Raw genomic sequence first — 18,118 nt, 5'->3', positions numbered from 1 at the left:
ACCTTCAAAACATTATTTCTGCAGTCATTATCAGCACACACATAAAATGTGTTCACCTTTTTTTACATATCCTTCCATTCTGTTTGCCACTTATCAGTGCCATTGCTCTTCCCTCTGTACATCTGAAATAATCAAGGGCCAACTGCTCTACTGTTTTATTCTCTTTCCTCATGAACTTGGAGCTTTGAGTGCTACTTCAGCTATGCGTAGAGCAATCAAATGGGATTTATTCTCTAAATTATTTTTTTCCATACGGGACAGAAAGTTTACAGGAGGCACACACTTCTATAGCAGTGACAAATATAGCACATTATAGTTTATGGTCAGCTTGGTCAATATTAAGTCAGCGCATTCTTCATTCTGTACTATGCTCTCGCTCTACAGCATTACTGCTGTATATGAAAGTATTGAAAAAGCAATCTTGTTTGAAAGAATAATAAGTTTACCTTACTGGTGAGGGTGTTGGTGCTCTGACATGTCTTACAGGTGATGGTGATTGTCTAACAGGTGATGGTGATTGCTGTCGTGCCATTTGTGCTTTTGCAGCAATTATCGGTGGAGTTGGTGATTTTGAAGGTATAGGAGGCATTCGTGGAGGTGCTTTGTGTGGGAGCTGTTGGGCACCTTCCATGGCCATTTCAACACTTGTAAGTGATCTGGCATCAAAGTGGGCTTCAATCTTCTACAATGAAATCAAGAAAACAAGTCTGAGATACTGTAGGAATAATCATCCACGTTTTAGCCTTACCTGCTTTGCTTTTGAAAAATATACCTTTTCAATTCTGGCTTGTCTTGTTTGTGAAATCTGAGCAGTCGAAACAATTGTCTTTGTCTTTTTAGCAGGAACGGCTTCTTCCTCAGCTTTTGGAAGAGAAAACATAGTCAGGAGAATTGCGCATGGCAAGAAACAATAAGCAGTTGCAGAAATAAATAAATGGTCAATTCCTATTATATACAAATGTATATAAACAACAAAGAGTTAAGCAACCATCTGTTTTTCCTGCAGTACCTATAGACAGATAACTGTGAAAATATTTTTGCATTACTCTGTCATTAGAAGGGGGGGGAAAAAAAAAAAAAAAAAAAAGTAGATTCTTCAGAATTAGTCCTGAATCTCAAATGACTGCACAGTCTGGAAGTCTGACTGAGGTGAAATCCAAGCAAGACTGCTCTGGGTAGCATGATTCACTGCTACAATTCTCCTCTAAGAACTGTCTTCATCCTTACCAGACTCATTTACAAGACCATATACAGTTGCGCAGTCTAATATATCTCTATTCTATCAAAGCCAGTTTACAAATAGTACTCTGAAAAACCTACACAACAAAATGAGAACACCTGAAAGTATCCCACATTTTGTTCTGTGTCCTGGATCCTCAGATCAAAGACCCATTCTGGAGAAAAGGTCCTTTTAAATTCTCAGACAAAAATCTTTGGCAAATTTCACTAAAGATACTGCTTTTACACAGCAAGTTAATAACTCTTGAGGAAAAAAAAAGTTGCAAATGAACTTATTGATATAACTTTTATGAAATGGTGCATATTGTACCATTACAACAATGAATGCTCTCTCATTTTCATGGCTTGTAACTTCAACTCTGTTACCTTGAATTAGCAATTCGGCTGTTGAAGTTGCACGTCCCACGTTATTTGTGGCGTTTACTGAATAGGTACCGGAGTCTTCAGGGTATGCTTCTGCAATTATTAAGCTGTAAAGGTCTCCTTCTTGTAAAATTTGAAAATCGGGGGAACTTTGGATTTCTACTCCGTCCCGATAGAACTTCACCACAGGTGTAGGGATTCCAGTCACTCTCACGTCAAGTCGGACTTGACTTCCCTGCCTTGCAGTCATGCTCTGTAGTCGTTGTGAGAAGTTTGGTGGTGCTGTTCCAGCTGCAGTTTTATTGAAGAAATAAATAGAAAAACAATAACGTCTTAAAAAGAACTGTGAGGGCTAGATATTTTCATTACTAGAAGCGCACAAGGTCTGTTTCTTCTTCACATGCTACCTTCAGAAACATTCAAAACATTAAGAGTTGATTTGTGAAAATGCGAACACCTTTAACTTTGTTCATGTGTTTAAAATTTCTGGTATTTCTGATTGTGCCCATGATCACATATATTTCTAGAATTAGAGATACATTGATTATAACCATAAGTAGTAAGCGCAGTCTCTTGGGTATGGCCCTTTATGTGAGTTATTCTGTTAAGTATCATTTATATAATTAAATATCATTAAGGCCTCCATCCTGAAGAACTTTATCCTTTCTTTTATGTGTACTTTGAATGTAAGGGGTGTGATAGATCACATGAGCAGAAGTATACAGGGCTACGCCAGAAGTTTGTAATGGAGATTAAGAGTTTATAAAATCAAGATTAAACTTTATTCAGTTAAGGTGTAACGGATGCTGTCAGAAATTACTGGTGAGAATATATGCTGAATTCTAGACTGCTTTAGGGAAGTTAATTTGGTTTGCTATTTCTTTGCTAATCATGTACTTCAAATCTAAATTTTTTTGTTATCTGTAACACTTCTGCTATTGCTCTCTTTCTCACATTGCTAGCAGAGAGAGATGCCTTTCTTTAGCTGCTTGGTACCTGTGACAAGTAGCTCAGCAGTACTAGTTGCTTGCCCAGATCCATTGGTGGCTTGTACAGTGTATCTTCCACTGTTTGCTTCTGTCACGGCAGGGATCACCAGTTTAGCGCGGCCATCACTAAACGAGATCTGCACACCGGGCAGAGTTGCAGCAGAAAGAACCTGGCCATCCCGATACCAGCTCACCTCAGGAACTGGGAAACCTAAAGAAAAAATAAGACAAAAGGAAATTAAGATGCTAAGAAATTACAGATATCCAAAATTACCATAACAGTGATAGTAGAGTGCAATGGCATTGGCACAGATCTATGTCCAGTAACACAGTGGTAAAGGAATTTCTTTTTAGAAAGGTCTTTAAAATACATGGAGCAATAGGACAACTACGCAGGCTACTGCATTTAGGAAATTGCTTGAATAATGAGTGGACTGTAGTGTTTGGCAATCCTGTCGAGCAATAAAAGTTCATCAAAATTATAAAAGGGGTAAACTGATGCATGTGAGGTATTTTTCTTTATTTATTGCTAGTATCTAAGTAGTATTACTAATAAAATTATGCGGTCTAATAGTATGGAGACAAAATAAAAATCAGAGCTTCCAACCAAGTAGTTGTCCTAACACAAAATGATTTTAGAAAAAGTGATTGTGACTGTTGTAGGCATTAATATTAAGTGCTGTTAAAGTGCTTTGGGTTTTGTTTATTTGTTTCTGGAGTGAATTCAGTTTGAGATTAGTGGAAAGCAGCCAGCTGGAATCAGCTGATCTTTTGTTGTTCAAATATATTATTCTTTTGTTGTCAGGATCATGGGCAGAAGAGTTGCACCTGTATCTACAGCTGGTTTTTTTATGTTTAAATGGTGATTTTAGATTCCTAATGGAATTTCTCTTCCCAGTGTTCTACTCAACCAACTTAATTGAACAACTGAAATCCATTTGATGAACAGGTAAAATTTTTATATAAACCACATAAGGAGAGCAGCTAATTTGAGGAGAGAGGTTCAGCTCAAAAGTCTTTTTTGTAGTCCTAGAACACCGTTTCTCCAAAATGAAAATCCCTGCAAATTTGCTTCATATATTTCTCCACTCAAGCCAAATCACCAGTTGCACTGCACAGGGGCTCAGGAATGATATCTGAGCCTGCGCTTACTAGAGCTGCTCTCATCTTTCCAGTTCCACTCCCTGTGGTTTGGAAAACCCCAGGACCACAGAATTCTGCTTCCTTTCTAGAGTATCTGTCCTATAAACTCATTTAATTATTTGGGGGTTTAATGTGCCAGGAATATGACTGTGTGAAACTAAAATGAGAGAGAAGTTGAGATATGCAGATTGAAGCTTTTACTGGTTGTCTGCAGTAACACTAGACTTGGTTAGGGAAGTTTTAAATTTTGCTCATAGTTGAAAAACTGATTTTTAGATATACGTAAAACAGAAACACACTCACAGGGAATGTGGCCAGTTTTAGAGAAGATTAGAAATCAAAATGGTAAAAGTACATTTAAGAATTGTTTAATTTCACAGATGGAAGTTATCGAACAGCCCTGATGGGGCTGATATTTCATTCAATTTCATACTAGTGGTATACGACAACTTGGGCATTATCACCATAAACATAGGCTATCCAGCAGATCCCACTGATTTCATTCAGAGCTATGTGTCTTCAACATTTGTACAAATGAGTTTCAAAATGTGTTAAGCTAAGCTACCAACAATCTTGCTGTCAATAGTGAATTTCTTGAAAGATTGCCAAAATATTTTATTTTCTTGTTGCAGCATCATATGATGATTAGCAAACAGCATTTTGTGTGATAGGTTGAACAAAGCCTACATTTTTAAAAATTGAGTCTATTTTGATGTCTCAAACTGGTATGTTCAAGGGATCCAAAGTTAGAAGCCATTTTGAAAATCTGAGCACGAATTCATAATAAAAGAAATTCAGATTCTGAAACATCAGTGAACAAGCTCAACACTTGGTCAGTGCTATGGAGACATGAGGATGGGCACAGTTCTAATGCCAGCAGCACAGTCGACTTTCCTGACAGTGACGTGCTATCTCATGTCGCCTCAGTCACTGATCACCCAGTGGGGCTCCCCACATGACAGTGTCCTGGCTGCTCTGGCACTTACTGCTTGCAATCACGGGGTTTGTGTGTTCTGTGCTTTCTGAGCGCAAGGGGAGGTGCTGGGGATTTTTGTCTGGTATCAGACCCTTGTAAAGTTACACTTAATTCACATTCTGATACAACAGTACAATTCATTTGTTCTAGTTTACGGACTGCAAAATTGCATCTCAGGTGGTTGCTGAGCTCTTTTTGGTACTCTTAGATTAACCTGGCTCTTCACATTGGAATTGTAGCTCTGTATTAATACTTGTATATAAACCAGCAGTGTTATCAGAGATAAACAGAAAATCTGAATTTCACATTCACAATAATTCACAACAGATAGGAAGGGCAGACAGTGTAGCAGAATAAAACTTTGTAGTCCATTATGTATGTAATTAGTTCAAGAAATAAAACTTCCATGTTTTTTATGCACTAGAAAAATTAAATGCCAAGTCACTATCATATCTGTCAATCTTGGTGGGTGCTTTTGGGGCAGGAAAGATATTCCAGAATACCATGATGTGAACAAAAGCTAACAGGAGATTGCCTCCCATGATATTTCAGACAAAAATACAAATATAAGCTATTAAAAAATTGCTGCATCCCCTCTTAGTCAGAAGTTCCCTTCCCAAGTACTCCATGACATCACACAAAGGAAAATAGCCCAAATCACTACATTGAGCCATAACATTATCATCCTGACTTGTTCTAATGATATTTGTAATAATACTAGGAATTGTAATCATTGGTGGAAAGAAACTTTTCGTAGAAAATTTACAGTGTGCAGACAACAAGAGAAGGTCAAGGCAATTAACTGAGGAGCAGAGGGCCAAATAACAGAATAAGGCATGAAAAAATATCATGGATATAGCCTACGGTACATGTTCAAACACTCCATTTGAATCTTGGGTGAGCCAGTGTTAACCAAAGGGACCAAGGGATTAACCACAATGGACCATAGATGTCAGAGATCTTTATAGTTGGACAGATCGTATGTTTGCACCTGTCACAGAGCATCTGAGTAGTGTTTTATGGTATGTGGGTCATCACATTGCTAATGCCTGTAAGACAATATAATTCCATCAGCAGGAGCACATGCCATTTCTCCTTAGTCACTGCTGAGGTCAGAGGCACTCTTGGAACAGGGTATTGGTTATCTGGTAAAGTTATTTTGGGGGTTTGCACGGGGTTTTGCACAAGAAAGGGTGTTTTAATGGTGTGTAAATTGGCAAAATGAAGTGTCCTCTAAAATCATGTGGCATCTTTAAATTACATCAACAAATTATATTAATCCAGCCATGTGCTACCATCATGATCACGATACACATATACTACCTAGCAACTAGGGTTTTCTACCCTCTTCAGTGGTCACATAGACCTGGATTTCATGCTTTTAAGCCCCCTGCCAGAACTCCGAAGTTTAGTAAACTCAAGAGCACAGAAGGTAGAAATACATATTAACAAGAGTAAGGCTTAGCACTAGGTCAATGAAGAACTAATATATGCTTTGCCTTTTGCACCTTGACTCCTAATTCTGTCTGATCATCATCCAAACAAGATTACTCTCTCTCCACCCTTATGAAGTTCCCTTATTAGCACAGTAAGTATTTTTATGTAAATAGTTTGAATGCTATTTCCCCCCAATTTTGATTAATTTAACATACATGAGAATTAGACACCAGTCTTACTGGCAGAATAATTTGTTATTGCCTGAGAAGCCTTGTAATTTGTGCAGAATGTTTGTGGGTATCTGACAGCACCTCATAGCGCTGATAAGTACCGTGTGATGTGGATATATGTTCACGTTTCAGCACTGATCTTTACCCATTCAGATCAGATTGTGATCCAAGAAAAGTGTTATCATTTGTCTTAGCAAACATTACCAAAAATAATAGTGAAAAATAATCAATCTTACAAGAATGAATCAAAACCTTACCACTAATATGAGCCTCAAAGGTTGCGGCACTACCCTCCAGTGCCACAACACTTTGTAACGGCTGTGTAAATGTTGGTGCTTTTGTCGTCATCTTTACAGGCACTCTGAAAGCAAGAAAAACATAATTAGAGATCAATGGTGAAATTGTTATTTTATGCACATCCTTGTTTCTAGATTTTAGGAATATTTGTAACTATTTTAGTAACGATTTACTTTTCTCAGTTTTAGATCATATTGAGCTGGTGAGATGTGAAGACTGTACATTTTAACAAAGTTGTATAGCAAGTTACTCTTAGGGCACACTTGGCTTAGATGGATGCTGAACTGTTATATTTAGTGAAGCTGTGATTTGGCATTACAAGTATGCAGCAGGAAAAAAAGTTCTGCTTGACTCATTGCATGACCTTGTGCAGGTCATCTAACCTCTATTTGTCCATTAATCTCCTTTACCTAAAGAGAAAACAATCTCCATGTAAATTTTTTTTTTTTTACTTAAAAATATTTTGTTAGTGCAAAGTATTTGCATTCTCTAATGGGAAGACAACAAGGTCACTAAGTAGCAACTGCAAAATATGTGAAGGTCTGCAATCTATTTGGCTTTGAAAAAATGCCAGAAGGCTCTCTTTTAAAAGCACTCTGTAAGTAGCAAATAATTTCATTTTACACAGAAGCGTATTGGCATTAAAGATGCAGATAAAATTCTACTCTTTCTTAGAGAGTATCTCAGTGGAATTTTGAATATGGGAAGAGAGCCACCTTCGAAATGTGAGCTAGGATATAAGGTAGCCACTGACACTGATGGTTTGAACAACTGCAGATCCATGTGAAATCCGAAAGAAAAATAGTTCGCTTTCTCTTGCTATGCCACAAGATCCTACTTTGAAATAGCACACTGCCACTAGAAAAGCTTCTGTATTGCGAATATAAAATATTTACATGAACATATTTATTTATTGATGCTGAATTGTGCAGGTTTTCAAAATGTAGCTACTATCTTCTTAATAGTACCATACATCTATTAAAGTTACAATTTTTCTCATTAAGAAACTCCCCTGAGAGCTTATCATGTCTTACTAAACAAGGGTTAAACCCATAATCTTTTCAAGCCAATCTCACACATTTACTGTTGTTTACTTTGGCTTTTGTGCCTGATTTTGTGTCAGTCCCAGGCTTACAAATTAGTAAGAAAGTGAAGTTTCTTTCACTGTGAGCCAAATTTATGCTACCTTTCAAAGGGGTAAAATTTCTTCATCACATGTGTTCCTTCATTGAAATCAGTGCCTGATGCCTACATACAATAAGTGCATAAGGGCAGACCTGGATATTGGTTTGGGATTTTGAGCTGCTTTTTATTGCCTTTACTGGTTATCTGGACACTTGTTCCAGTTTGACAGAGGAACAGCCTTTTATCAAAGCTTTTCTGCTTTGAGGGTGGGGAGAAACGAGTTCAAATTAGAAATGACCAACATTTCACCACAACATAACACAGTTTTCTGAAAGGAACATGAAGATAAATATCTGTCACGTGTAATTCACTAAGGTCTACTTCAGTTGTAACTATGTTTTGAAGCTCGGCTAAAATACATGGAAATGATATTGCAATATAATTAAACATTATAAAAGCTCATATATATAATTTCCTGACTCTGGAATAGATTGGAAATCATTTAATTAAGTAGAATTGTCATTGAGTTCACACAAAGTCTATATATTTCATTGTCTAGGCAAATTTTGGTAATGAAGATCTGATCTTGTGAGGCTTTTTGTATAATTAGAATTGAAAGTATGCATCTGAAATGTCATGTTCCAGAAATAACCTTCCCAGCCATGAATGACAGCCGACAAGTGTTCCAGAGCTGCCATGTAATTGATACCTTAGCAGTTGATTCCCTTAAAAAGTCATCAGCGCTTAGCTGATACCATGTGCATTTTATCAGAGCTATTCTTGGAGCTTCTCAGTTTATCTCTCAGTAGCATAACCTTGAACACTCCCAACAGAAAGGAGTTTTTAAGTTAAGCAGATGTTTCCATAGACTTCTCAAATCTTAATTTATATAGTCTTTAACAATAAATATACTGGAAAAACTTTTTTGCTCAGTGTTATCAAAATTTACTCCCAGAAACTTAAGACATAATCTTGCCAGAGAATTTAAGTGCTCCATGTCTATACTCTGAAACTTATACCCCCTATGAGCAAATTTATGAATAATAGATCATATCAAGATTATTCATGACTGAGAAAATAGTCATTACACTAGCAGAAACATGCTACTAACCTGATTTCTCAAAGTGCCTGTCAGAGTGGGCTAAGCCCAACGAAATCTTCTTGAACGACGTCCTTATCCAGAGTAAGATTTTTTTAGACAATCCCAGCATGAGAATTGTAGAGCCTCTAATCATAAAAACAAAACTACACAGTCTTGACAGTGTAGTTTTGTTTTTTTGCAATCCCTACACCCGAGGCGAGGCGGGGAATGCACGACTGCTCAGAAGTGCTAACATAGTTGTTTTGCTTTATATACCCCAGCTCTGCTGACAGGTCTGCCTCATCATGTCAGAGCGAGTTCTGATTGGTGTCCTAAAAGAAAGTATCTTGTGAGAGGGGATCTACTCTGTGTAACCATACACCACCTGTTGGTTTGATTGACAATGCTAATTTTGGAAGCACAAAAGGGATTCACTGAGGAAACATCATCTGTTCCAAAGATTTTGATTTATAATTCAATTTCTTTTATAATGTGCAGTTTACGAGCCCTTGCAAATTTCCTAAGTCATAAGCCCAAGATGAAGACAGGAATAAAGAAGTTTTTTAGCACAGGATACAGACAACTCAGAAGTAGTCATGTCAGTGAGATTCAGCGTTACTTTCTTTCATTATAAAACATCCAAGAAGCTACCAAACGCATCTGTCAATCACCAGGCTAAATAAGTAAGCTGAGCTCAGACATGTGGCTGCACACTATTAGAATACACTGTTTGAACTATTTTTTTCCATAACTCTGAATTCTAAAATTGTATTTAGTAATACATAGATTTGGCGCTCTGGGTTTTTTTGTTTGTTTGTTTCCTTCATTATTTTTTGTTGGATGTTCCACACAGTTAAGCTTAACCAACAACAGCACAAAAAATGCAGAAATAGAAATTCTGTAAAAGTAAATTAACAGTACTGTAATTTCTAAAAAAGCAGATTTTAAACATCACAGCTTTTTTCTAGACCTGTGGAGGCCTTGCGCAGACCACAGAGTTAATCATCTATGGAACAGGGTATTAGTTTGTGAACTTCCACTGACCCAGCTTTGTCAGTCTGTGCAGCTAATTGTGCCATTAGATTGGTTGCCACCGAAGCAGAGGTCAGAGTTAGAAGACCACTCTTGTCTACAGCAGGAATAGGAGGTCTTTTGCCAGAAGACCACGTCTGCCTGTTTCCATTGTTGCCTTCATATTCAAAAATCCTTTTATTTCAATATGAAGTGGAACACGTATAACATATACCTAGCAAACCCTTTAGGCATGTAACTGGCTCATAAGACTATGTACATGCTTAAAGGTAAGCACATGCTTAGCTGTTTTGGTAAATTGTGGACTTCAGTCTGCTCTTACCAAGATCCACAGTGAAAATTATCTCCCAGAGGATACCTAGAGAAGTAAACCCAGGCTGAAGTTTTGTACTATCAGCTGCACTAGTGTTTGGAAAAAAACGAAGGAAACCTCTAGCAGAAGCTCCAGAAAACGGCAAGGAGAGAGAATACACCACTATGATTCCTGCAAGGGGTGTTATACTAGAGCTTGCGGATCTGAAAGAAACAAGAAAGGACATATCACTGTGATCTCATAAAATAACTTCAGAAATTTGATTTGCCGTTTATTTTATCCATCTCATAAGGTGGCAACTTTACAGCTACTCTTGGCATGAAACTGTAACAGCAGCAACAGAAACTGGAGGAATAGTCTCTACACTGGTACTACCTGGACTCTCACTGGGGTTGAAAGTCAGAGTACTATGGCTCATTTAGAACATTTTGTTGCAAATAGATGTCAGCGACCCTAATCTCTCTGTATAAGACTTAATATGATAACAAATGCAACTCTATGCATTAGTGGGGAGGATAAATTAGCTTCTACTAAAAGACACAAAATGTCCAAAGAAATCTATGTAAACGGTATCTAATTTACAATTCTAAATAGCTACTTGCTAAGTTACCAGGTGGCCATTTTTGTCTGTAGTTGAACAATTAAATATTCAGTGGAAAATCAAACTTGGAGAAAGAACACAGGCTAGTATCTGCAAACTTAAACACAGCCAGCTAATGGTGATGTCTAAGTCAATTAAACAATGGAAAAGTTTATGAACATGTGATAATTTCTAAATGACAGAAATGTGTAAACTGAGACTTTTGAAGTTATAGCCAGAAGTTAAAATTTTCTATTTCAATCAAGTCAACAACAATTGATGACAATAACAGAAAGTTGCAAGGAAAAAATTTTGCTGCATTCAAATACATTTTAAAAATAAAGCATATTTAGGTTATAAGTTCCTTCCCTTTTTTTTTCCAGAAGTTTTTAATTTGTGTTTGATCACTATTAAACCTATTTCCACTCTAACAGAAAACAGAAATTTGTACCTTCTCAACTTTTTACTTTTACTGGTGAATTCAGAAATGAAATTGAATAGTGAAATATCTCTCATACTGTCAAGGAAATACAGATGATTTATATCACATGCCTTCTGTTAACAGAATGACTGTCAGCCCAGTGTGATTTCTACATGTTTAGTGTCACATAGTGTATTCACAATAAAAAGCAGAAGGATGACTTTGGTCTTGTTATTGTGTAGCAAAGACACTGCTGGTAAAAATGACATTATTTCTTTGTTCCAGGATCAAACAAAAGTCAGATCCAGATAATGACAAAGAAATTTCTTTTCAGGCAGACATACAAATTGGGGATTGCTGTGAAAATTTCAGCATTTGTGTCAGTCTGCTACTGTTTAAACTACATATTGCCAATGTTACTGCAGTATACATATTGCATTGTAGGCCAACAATAAATTTAAGAAATAGCAGGTAATCTTCACCACACTGAAACACTGTGGTGTGGGTACCAGCAACCTCTTTGTATGTGATTCACCTTGATTAATTCTAATAATCCTATTGACTTGATGAGTAGAGCTGTGCAATAGGACTGATTACTTTATTAGGCCCACACAAAGATGCCTTGAAAGCTGAAAACTCTAGTCAGAACTTAAATTCATTCTTTTTGGAACACTATAAGCTTCAGACTGATATTTAGTCCAGTTTTCAATGTGTAGAATTTCCTAATTAGTTGTTGTTTTTTTTTTTAATTTCAATCTTCCTTTTTCTTCTTTATTTGTTAAACAGTGGCAGCATAATATGTGCTGTAGCTGCACAGCCAATACAGCATAAACCCTGTTGGTCCCTTAATCTATCTACATATGCTAATTTGCACACTGCACAAAAAGGATCAGTATCTTTCCCGTTTCCTTCTCTACTTCCATTTGTCCTCACTCAATTCTTTGTCCTGTTCTCTCCTATACATTGTCTGTGAGATCTCCTGTCATATACTATTTTAATTTCACTTTGCCCTCCAACCAAATATGCAGAACCGAGGGAGTCATGAAATAAATAATTTGGTCTCTTCAAATAAAATTTCCCACTGGTAAGATGCTGTCCTGAATCCTTGTAGAACTCATAAAACACAACCTGAAATGTATTTAGATGTTATATCCTTGCTGAATTTCCATTTTTCTAATGTTTATTTTTGAACAAAAACCATTCTATCCAAATTTTCTTTAAACTTAGAAATAACTAAAAAAAATTCTTTTAACTATTAAACCATTAAATCCTGACTTGAAATCAAAACATATTTCCAACACCTTCATGAATTTAATTTCCCCTGCAAATACTATACATAGTACTTTGCAATGACACCTTTAGAATCTTAAATAAAGGCTATAAAATGCATTATATTCACAAGAACATCCATATTTGTGTGCTGCAGCTGGCTTCTAAAAAGCTGTAGCATTTTCAAGTGCTAACTTCTCTTATCAGAGCTATTGTAACTGATTATGCAAGACATATTAATCTTTTTCAATACAAACTAAAACTTGCTTGCAGAAAATCATTTTACTTGTTACTGAAGAAGGCACTGTTAGTTGCTCCCAAAGCAAAAAAGATGACTAAGGCACTAAGCAATTTTTGAAACTACTTTAGGTATTTCACATATGAACAACTTAACGGGAACCATGACTAGATTTGAACGGGTACAAAATAGTTATCAGGGTCCATATTCACTAACTTCGTGTTAATAGTTGTCACTCATATCATCTCCTTGGAAATAGCTAAGGAGGAGATTTACAGACATCACTTTTCCCAAGTTTTCCCTATATATTATTTCTTTCTATATCATCACCACACATTTACATATGTGGAAAAAAGGAAGAATAAAAACATTACTGACTCAGCACCTCAGCTTAGAAAGCAAGGCCCTGCTAACAAAACCTGAGACCTTGAGTAAAGAATTTCTTTACTAACTATTCTACTTCCTTCCACAAAACAATAATTAAAATCATAATACTGGGGACAAATTTTAACTAACATCAAGCTAGTCCTTAGAATTTAATAGGCACATATATCCTGACAAATTTCACAGACCTTTTAACAAATTCATAGGCATCTATGATTTTTAAAATGAAAAGAAACAAACACACCATGTTTCCTAACAGATCCATTCGCTGGGAACACTGAGAAAAATAGCTGTGTTCTTGGTTGGCAAAAGAAGGTTGCTGGGTTTTTTGTTTATCTGTTTATAAATACCAGTTTCTACTGTTTTGTAAGAAACCAAAGGTAAGAACAAATACACAGATTTCTGTTTTGCCTCATGTATTATTTAGAAAAGCATTAACACTTTTTGGGGTTTTTTTTAAGTAAAGTTGTGTTTTGTGAATCAAGGGGAAAAAAAGCCCACCTCAAATATTAAAGTTCAAGTTACTCTTAAAGGCTAACAATCAAAAGGAAAATCAAGAAGAACCCTATGCCTTAAATTTGCTGAGGAATCAAGATCAGCAGGCACTGAATTCTACACTTCCATTTTTAAATAGGAAATCTTACAAGTCATACTTACGGATTCCAGCTGATGAAAGAACATACCTTTTAGGGCTTTTAAAAATTTTTTTGGGACATCTGATATGTATTTTGTCAGTCCTCTGAATGTGACTGCAGTTAGAAACACAATATTTTCTGTGAAATCTTTAAGCAACATGTGCAAAGGAGAGGCTTAGTTGACAGCAAGGTAATTGTATGTGATCCACAAAATGTTTGATATCTGTCTCAGTTCCATTTTGGAAAAAAAATGTGAGAGATATTTGGTAAATAAGCAGAGCAAGAACCCCAGTCCTCAGCTACTATATTTAAATGCACATATACACAGCCTTGTGGCTCTTCTGCGGGCAGGATGCCATTGACTTTTCCATAATGTCAAGCAAGTGATTTGTGTGATCAGGTGAAGACATGTACATGATATTTTTTTTCAGCTCATTTCCTCTCTATGCCTATACTTTGATTTGGAGATAAATTTAAGTTTCTTCCAGCCAATCTGCATCTTGTTGGAGACAAATGTTTAATGTTTTGGTATTATGATTTAAGCGACTCTCAAAAATGTTATTTCAGTCCCAGTTTTGCACAGATGACATCTACCTGGATGAAGCACAAATACAATGCACTGCTTAAACCCCTGTCTTCACTCTGTGAGAAGCAGATTGCTGTGGTATACAAACCCAGTGCAGGCATAAACAGACATCAGAATGACAAAATGCTGCACAATAGGCAGTTACACATTGCACATGTACCTGTGGTATTGGCCAAGCCACACAGAGCGTACTAAGCAGAAGCCTGAGTAGTATTAATCATCTGCTAGGTAGGACTTTGAAAATCTGAATCAGAAGGATCAAGCTGAAGAACAGTTATTCCCAAGTCTAACTAGATGTTCTGTTGGTTATTGTGCCAGTCAAACAGCCATCCAAAACGTGGCACTTTCTGAACTACTTTTTTCAATGCCGCAAATGGATGACACTATGAAAGTCCTCCTCTTTCTCCACAAGGAGCTTTGCAGTGAAGCAAAAGAGACACCTAGAATCTGAATTCAAGAGACAGAGACAATTTCATCATGCTATCGACTGCCCTACAATCCAAAAGATTCCATTTCAGTTCAGGTTTTCTGTATACCCTTAATGGATGCGGTGGGTCTTGAGGAATTGAGAAGTCTGGCTAAACTAAGAGTGTGCTTTGAAACTAGCATGGGTATCACTTCATAGTCCACTTCTTTTGCATCAACTGGAAATGGACACTTTGTCACACTAATCCAGTCCTGAAAACAGAAGCAATATAGTGGAAGGCTTCTCCATTATTCTGCCTTAAAGAGACTGTCTTCCCTGAAGATATTCTTGGTACTAAGCATGCATTAGACAAGGTTTGCTATTATTAGTAACCACTCCTTCTGAGGTCCAGTCTCCTCAAAACGTCTCACAGCTGTTAGAAGTAAGGTAATGAACACTGTATATAATAAACAGGAGAATTCTGTGGTTATAAACCCATTTCTTTTAAGTCTTAATTCATTTGTGCCTGAATTTTCTACATAAGCTTGTAGGAAGAACTATTGATGGAATTGATGGCATTGATGGAATTTGCAGAAGAGTAAAAGAGTGGGTACTGATGAATCACCAAGGAGATCTGTAATTTTAAAGGCTAATGTCTCTCTTTTCCATCGTCATCTTCTGTCAGATTTGTCCAACAAACCAGAACAAAACTGCAAGAAATTAGAAATCACTGTCCAATAAATGCTGCACACAGTAGAATTTTATTAATGATTTATTTGTTAAGAAACCAAATACAAATTGTAACCTAGATATATATCTAATAGCACTCAACAATTCATGTTCTCCTCATCCATGGCCAATATCTGCTAATGGACACAGCAAACAACTTGAGCACTCTCATGAATCAGGCATCTTGCAGTTCAGTCCATCTTCTGATCCTCTGCATCAGGCAGGAGAAGAACAGAATCATGTTCCAAATTGAAGCTAAACTCTTGTGGCCTCTCAAGTTCAAGATACACTGCTTGAAGCCAGAGTTTCTCTTTGAACCTGTTTAAGAAAGGTCAGTTAATATTGCATATATTTTTAATGGTTGCAGCTGCAGCATTCCCTTCCATAAGCAACACTCGGTGGTTGGCATAGGCTGTTCTCTGTGGTCTTGAGACAATATGAGATTAGAAATCAAATAAAGATTCCAGACAGAACATAAAATATCCTAAAATTTATCTTACTGACAATAGCAAATAACCAGAGGTTACTTTAGTTATAAGGAACAGAAGAGATGAGAAAAATGAGGAGAAATTTGACCTTTCTTTATGATCTACACGTTTTATGTGCCCTGAGTAAAATTAACATGATCTTGCATTTGATATTTTTTGCTTTGGAGTGTCTGCCATCTCACAGCAATACAGAAAAAAACCTAAAAAAAAATATATGAGATAAATGCTTGATCAGTTGGACATGAGATCAGCTTATGATGAAATGAGAACAGCTTTTGAATCAACATATGCAATAATTTTCCTTTTCTTCTACATGTCGCTCTAAATCTAGATAGACAAACCTCAGACTTAAAGACAAAAGAACATAGCTCTTTCTTTTTTTCTGTGGCTTTTTGCCATAAAATTCACTACGTATTAAGAGTGCAGAAAATATTTGGACACTTTTAGACAACAAATTCATTTCTTTGTGACCAGTGTAAACTTAACATTTTGAGCAGACTGTGAAAAACTAGCCTGACTGCAACCCCACAGACTCTCAACTACTTTCCCAAGTCACATTAACCATCGCTTCTTTAAAGCCATGAGACTCCTGGAGCCACTTTTCCACTAAATTGCTCCACAAACCTTTTAGAAAGCAAGCTGTTTTACTGTATCATCATTAAACTAGCTTTTCACGAAGTCTGACCAATTTTGGAGTTGTGTAATAAACATTATCAGTAGAATTGTTCAGGTATTTTCTATTGAAAACCTCTGACAGCAAATATTTTTATGTGCAAAATCTCCTCCTAACCCTCACCTACATCCCTACATTACCTCATGTTACCTGATGTTTCCAGTGAAACAGTGAACTAACAGTAAACCAGATTAGTAATGGTCACAGGGTACAAAAACTCTCTCATTCCTGAATACATTACACAAAAGGCAGGTAGTTCTAGCACCATGAACTACAGTAGGCTATCAGAGCCTAAATTCAGGAGGCACGATTTAACCTTGTGCAAGAAAACATCACAAGGACTGTTTACTTCTCATTTAATCTTCTGAAATCGCACAGTGGGAAGTTTTGCAATCTCCAATCAATTAGTGAACAATTACTGTTCCTGTGCTATTAGGACTGCTATTTGTTCTTCTGAATAAGATGCTTTCCTAGGAGAAAATGGTTATTGCAACTTCATGTTTATATAGTTTTATCAATATGAACTTCTGGAATACTATGTTTCTTTGAGCTGTTCAAATCTCATATTAAAGTCTAGATTAAGATACCTAGATTTTAAAAATAATTTCACTAAACAAAATACCTTATTGCAAAAAAACCCATTTTCTATTGTATTACAAAGTCTTTCATCTAATAGAATTGTGTAACTTCTGCTGAAGAATTAAGTGTAAAAGGCAGTCAGACTTTATGCCCTTCATTTATATTATGCAAAAATTTGTAGGATTAGGGAGTGTTTGATGTGTGCTTTATAAATTAAAGTACATACAGTTATCGGAGTATTACAAGATGTAGGACACAATAAGCTGCAAGTTACCTTACTGGGAGATGTTTAACCACTGGCCTTTGATCCTGCACACAACATACTGGCTCAGTTGTGGTGATATTCACTTCTTCTGAAAAGTACCCTTCTTCCCATTCTGATTTAGCCCGAGTTACAGTTGAAAATTCTGTGGGTTTTCTTTTCTCTGAAACAAAACATACATTAGTAAATGGAAACAAGGTGCTCACTTAATGTGGCAACATGCCTGAAAGCATGCAGCTGGCAGGATGCATCACCTATCACTGTTACGAAAGCTGAACAGTGTGCCTTTCCCATTTCATTGCTGGCAACACAGATATATTTCCCAGTATCAGCAAGGACTGCACTTCTTTTTAAAAGGTAATAGGTATCTCCTAATTTCTCAATCTGTAAAACAACAGAATGTACATGGAGGATTATTAGTAGCATAAAGCAAAATATATTCTCTTTCTCCTAAGATATATTTCAAGAACATTAGAACATACACTGATGTCTCCAGATACCACTTGGAGATCATCCTTCATCCAGCAGACATGTGGTTTGGGCTTTCCATGTATAGTGCAATGCAGGATTAAATCTTCTCCTTCTTGTAGAGTTGTATGTCCAAATTTTTGTATGAAGTTTGGCTGTATTCCTTGTACTGAAA

The 18,118-nt window shown here is 36.5% G+C and overlaps 2 protein-coding genes across 36 annotated transcripts in view; both read right to left on the bottom strand.

Annotated features, from left to right (window-relative positions):
- TTN (titin) overlaps positions 1-9,111 on the bottom strand; it is a 245,118-nt gene extending 236,007 nt beyond the window's left edge. For all 27 annotated transcript variants that reach the window (XM_065637181.1, XM_065637152.1, XM_065637169.1 and 24 more), the window contains exons 1-6: positions 8,911-9,111; positions 6,635-6,738; positions 2,599-2,802; positions 1,606-1,893; positions 773-861; positions 447-682 (exon numbers count right to left, since the gene is read on the bottom strand). In XM_065637181.1, the coding sequence (XP_065493253.1) occupies positions 447-682; positions 773-861; positions 1,606-1,893; positions 2,599-2,802; positions 6,635-6,725 (908 nt within the window). In that variant the 5' untranslated portion in view covers positions 6,726-6,738; positions 8,911-9,111. The remainder of the gene's footprint in view (positions 1-446; positions 683-772; positions 862-1,605; positions 1,894-2,598; positions 2,803-6,634; positions 6,739-8,910) is intronic.
- A 6,375-nt stretch (positions 9,112-15,486) lies between these two features.
- CCDC141 (coiled-coil domain containing 141) overlaps positions 15,487-18,118 on the bottom strand; it is an 83,178-nt gene continuing 80,546 nt past the window's right edge. For 2 of the 9 annotated variants that reach the window (XM_065637222.1, XM_065637224.1), the window contains 4 exons: positions 17,958-18,112; positions 17,730-17,859; positions 17,488-17,638; positions 15,487-15,791 (listed from right to left, as the gene is read on the bottom strand). In XM_065637222.1, the coding sequence (XP_065493294.1) occupies positions 15,665-15,791; positions 17,488-17,638; positions 17,730-17,859; positions 17,958-18,112 (563 nt within the window). In that variant the 3' untranslated portion in view covers positions 15,487-15,664. Of the gene's footprint in view, positions 15,792-17,487; positions 17,639-17,729; positions 17,860-17,957; positions 18,113-18,118 lie in introns of those variants that run through there. The other 7 variants (XM_065637223.1, XM_065637229.1, XM_065637233.1 and 4 more) reach the window with 7 other exon arrangements.

The sequence above is a fragment of the Caloenas nicobarica genome, chromosome 6 (assembly GCF_036013445.1).
Source record: "Caloenas nicobarica isolate bCalNic1 chromosome 6, bCalNic1.hap1, whole genome shotgun sequence".
Classification (NCBI taxonomy): domain Eukaryota; kingdom Metazoa; phylum Chordata; class Aves; order Columbiformes; family Columbidae; genus Caloenas; species Caloenas nicobarica.
This window is presented reverse-complemented; position numbering and strand designations above follow the sequence as displayed.